The 4,561-nt window shown below is 35.8% G+C and overlaps 1 protein-coding gene across 1 annotated transcript; it reads left to right on the top strand.

Annotated features, from left to right (window-relative positions):
- The first annotated feature begins 276 nt into the window (after positions 1-276).
- Positions 277-3,903, top strand: LOC113347228 (serine/threonine receptor-like kinase NFP). The gene is made up of 2 exons (XM_026590837.1): positions 277-1,474; positions 3,011-3,903. Exons 1-2 carry the CDS (start codon positions 353-355, stop codon positions 3,758-3,760), a joined length of 1,872 nt encoding a protein of 623 aa, XP_026446622.1. The 5' UTR covers positions 277-352; the 3' UTR covers positions 3,761-3,903.
- The last annotated feature ends 658 nt before the right edge of the window (positions 3,904-4,561 follow it).

Genomic DNA, 4,561 nt, shown 5'->3' with positions numbered 1-4,561 from the left:
CAGAAAAGTGCTTTTACAAAAATCACGGCAATACAAAACTAAGCCTAAATCTGTTCCATGTTAGTTGGTCAAGTCAATACTCTCTAGTCATGTGGTCTTTCCCCAAAGCAGCCTTCATTATTACAGATATCATCCGACAGTGAAAACAACAGTACCGAGTCGCACACATCAAAGTATGACTACACGAATACGACCCACCAATCCCTTTGTCCCTGGAGTGTATTATAAGTCTATACTCTATAACCACTAATTTCTCTGCTTCAGCTTCAACTTTTAACACCACTTGTTACATAAATGCACTCCAGAACTGAAGTCTAGAGAGGGAAAAGAAAATTAGCCAGAGAAAGTAGGTATGAACATACAGAACTTCTTCTTCCTGTCATTTCTGTTACTAGTTTCACTTCACAATCTCCAAGCTCAACTTGCACCAAACACAAGAGGTTATGCATGTACGCCAACCCCATTAACATATCCATGTCAAACTTATGTTCATTACAGAGCTCAATCTCCAAATTTTCAAGACTTGGCAAACATTTCTGATCTTTTTTCACTGAGTAGACTTATGATCACAAAACCAAGTAACCTTTCACCGCCAACTTCTCCACTTTTACCCCAGCAATCTCTTTTGATTCCTGTAACCTGTTCTTGTAGTTCAGATTTCAAGATATCTTTTGCTAATCTTACTTACACAATCCATGGAGGTGATACTTTTTACTTAGTCTCTTCCAATCATTTCCAAAACCTCACTACTTATCAGTCCGTTCAAATTGTTAATCCGAAACTTGTACCAACTAAACTCGATATCGGTGATCAAGTAATTTTCCCAATCTTTTGTAAATGTCCAAACAAAACCAGCACAGAGGCTCATCAAACAAATTTTCTCATCAGTTATGTTTTTCAACCTTCTGATAATTTATCTGCAATTGCAACAAAATTTGAATCAAACCAAAAATCATTGGTAGAAATCAATGGAGGAAAAGAAAATTTCAGTCCTTATGAAACAATTTTCATTCCAGTTTCTAAACTACCAATTTTCCAACAACCTACTGGTATTTCTCCTGTTTCACAACCTACTGGTATTTCTCCTGTTTCTGATAATCCAAGAAGTAGTGTGAGAAAAGGAGCTGTTGTTGGATTATCAATTGGATTAGGAATTACAGTTTTTATGTTAATTCTATTGATTTCAATTATGGGTTTTAGATTTTACAAAGAAAAGAATGAAGATAAGAAAGTGAACAAGTATCAGTTTGGGAAAGGGGAATCATTTGATGAAGAGAATTTAATGGCTGATGTTTCAGATTGTTTGGATAAGTATAGAGTTTATGGAATTCAAGATTTGAAAGAAGCAACTGCTGGGTTCTCACAAAGTTCTTTGATTCATGGGTCTGTGTACAAAGGATGCATTGGTGGAGAATTCTATGCCATCAAAAGGATGAAATGGAATGCTTGTGAAGAGCTCAAGATCTTACAGAAGGTAAAACTTATTTTATTTTGTTAATAATTTTCTGTATTAGTTAGTTTAATAATCAAGTTTGTCGATAGAAGCAAATCCAGGGTAATACTTATTAGATTTGATTAAAGAAGCCTGGAAAAATTAGTCAAGTATTATGGGAAGTTGTTCATTATACCTTAGAATAGAATTATACTACCAGAGCACTTTAATCTAGCTCTTGGTACATACATGGGAGCCTGTGTTTTCACCATGGCGTGTGCATATCTACTAGTACTAGTACTAGGAAGGAACTGTTCATAAGAAGTGAATCATAACTGAGCTGAAACTCCACGACATGTACATAACTGGGCATATTTAGTACAGTAGAAACTAAAATACTTGGTCTTTACCGATATGGACAAAGTCAGCCGCCTCAAACTCACGTCGCATCCTTTGTCCCATTAGCAAACGACGGTCAATTTCGAATTTCTTTTTGATATTTAAATCCTGTACCAATGTTTCCATTTTATCCGGCTAAAGAACTAGCTAGACCCTTGGAATACAGCATCAAGAAAACTGTGGACTAGTATCCTTAGAATATGCTTTGAGTTGATGGAGGGAGGTCAGTCAATCAAAAGGCATGAAAATTGAAAATGGTGATTTCGTAGGCAAGAAAATTTCGGTACAGATGAGTTTACAATAGGCCAGGTTAAGATGGATTAAGACTGTTCCATTTCATGATAACTGTGATTTTTCAAAAGCTTTACATTTGACTCATTCAGATGCTTATAGTTTTCTTTGTATGATATGATTAAGCTATTGCAAATGTCTCATTCTAATACTAAGTAAATGTTAAGATTAGGTGAAATGAACACTTTCCATCTTATTCTAATGGAGTGTTTTTATTTGGAAACGTATTTCTATTTCGATCAAGTCGCGGTCAAGTGTAGTAGTTTACATGAACTGTTGGAATAAATAAATTAAAAACGAAGAAATAATTGGTATTCCGTAGTTTTGTCTCATTATGTGTTATTTGTCTCTGATTAAGATCCTTTTTTCCTTGGGTGATATGTGTCTTTCTGTTTGTAAGCAAAAAGGTCTCAATATGTTTAGATATTTAGAATGCATTGAACTATAGACTACAGAATTGAGCGTCAGCACAATGAACCTTTGTCAAAACTGCACATCTTCAAGTTCTTCCACCTTTTTGGACTCCAATTTCGTCTATACTTTGGTCATACATGTTAGACAACAATTGGAATTTAACCTTTAGGCTCAAAGGTTCTGCTGCATTATCTTCTTGCTTGAGCCCTAATTTTATAGAAGCTCAATCGACAGATAAATGAGTAAGGCTCCTTGCTTTTAGGCCGTTAGAATGACATAAACAGGTCAGTCTTAGTAGGCACCAGACCCTAGACTTATAGGCTTCATTGATGTATTTTGATTGAACTTTGTTCCATAGTTCATGTATGCTAAGCCAGCTTATTGGTTTGTCTTTGCAATTGTTTGGGTGATAACTAATATCTGTTTGTTACTGTTTAATGATGTTGTCTAAATATATATTTTTTCTGAATAAAGGTAAACCATGGGAATTTGGTGAAGCTTGAGGGTTTCTGTATAGATCCTCAGGACGACAACTGTTATCTCATATATGAGTTCGTCGATAATGGTTCTCTTCATTCATGGCTTCACGGGGAATCTAATGGCGTGTCAAAAAAGAAACTTGATTGGAAAACAAGGTTAAGAATCGCCATCGATGTTGCAAACGGTCTCCAGTATATCCATGAGCACACTAGGCCGACAGTAGTACATAAAGACATAAAGACTAGCAACATTCTACTAGACGGAAATATGAGAGCCAAGATCGCTAACTTTGGTCTTGCTAAATCTGGCTGTAATGCCATCACTATGAACATTGTTGGAACCCAAGGTTATATTGCCCCGGAATATCTAGAAGACGGAATTGTAACAACAAAAATGGATGTTTTTGCATTTGGGATAGTTTTACTTGAGATAATTTCAGGCAAGGAAGCTATTGATGAAGCAGGGAAGGTCTTATGGACCAATGCACATACACTTTTAGAGGGAAAAGAAGACGAGAAACATGAGAGGTTAAAGAGATGGATGGATTTGGCTCTTGTTAATGGGGAATCTTGCATGTTAGAGAGCATCACGAACGTAATTGCAGTTGCAGCTGCTTGTTTGCAACGAGAAGCTTCTCGAAGACCGAGTATGGTAGAAGTTGTTTATACACTATCTAAGAGTGATGATTTGTATATAGATTTCTCAGAGGATGGATTATCTGTAACTCCAGTTTTAGCTAGATGATACTGAAAATTATATGTCACGTCCGAATTTTACCTCTGGTGTAAATTATTTCTCGACTGGAAGAAATTTTGTGGAATTTTGATACCCACAACTTGGGGATACTATCTAGTCTAGCTAATAAACGGACACTGTTTATGCTTGTATGTTTGTCTTTATACAAAGATACAACTTCACTAAATTTATTCAAGATATAACCCCAAAGCTGTCACTATCCATCCACAAAAAACCCACCAAAATAAAAGTAACACAAAAATCTCAAAAAACAAAATTTTGATGAAATCTCATAGAATTTGACGAAACCAATTTTTGGTTTCATCATAAAATTTGATGAAACCAATTTTGAAATTTGGGATTCTTGTATCAATATTTTAAAGTTTTGGGTTTTTGTATCAATTTAGTTTAAGATGGAGTTTTAATGAGTCCCAACATTTGAGTTGAATTTTTGTACCACAAATTTGGTCACCTTGGATTTTTATGACTAGTTTTGATTTATTTGTGCTTGTATTTTTGTCCTTATACATGGATGCAACTTCGCTAAATTTATTTATCAGACATGCACAAATAAAAAAAGAAAGGTCCATGGTAGGCTTCTAAAAGGTCCTAAAAATTATCCCCGGCAGCGGCGCCAAAAACTTGGTGGACCCGGGAAAGCGTGAAAATTAAGCGCAATAAAAACGGGCCTACAGTAATACCGCAAGTGCACGGTCGTCAGTTGTAGCTCGTGCAAGTACGGGTCGATCCACAGAGACTGGGTGTGTTTGGGAGTTTCTAGCTATTTTAGGTTCTAATTTGCTATTGGGC

The sequence above is a fragment of the Papaver somniferum genome, chromosome 2 (assembly GCF_003573695.1).
Source record: "Papaver somniferum cultivar HN1 chromosome 2, ASM357369v1, whole genome shotgun sequence".
NCBI lineage: Eukaryota > Viridiplantae > Streptophyta > Magnoliopsida > Ranunculales > Papaveraceae > Papaver > Papaver somniferum.
This window is presented reverse-complemented; position numbering and strand designations above follow the sequence as displayed.

Coding starts and splice junctions, on each gene's coding strand:
- LOC113347228 (XM_026590837.1), top strand. CDS start 353: ATGAACATACAGAACTTCTTCTTCCTGTCATTTCTGTTACTAGTTTCA. Junction 1,475..3,010: donor AGCTCAAGATCTTACAGAAG/GTAAAACTTATT, acceptor TTCTGAATAAAG/GTAAACCATGGGAATTTGGT.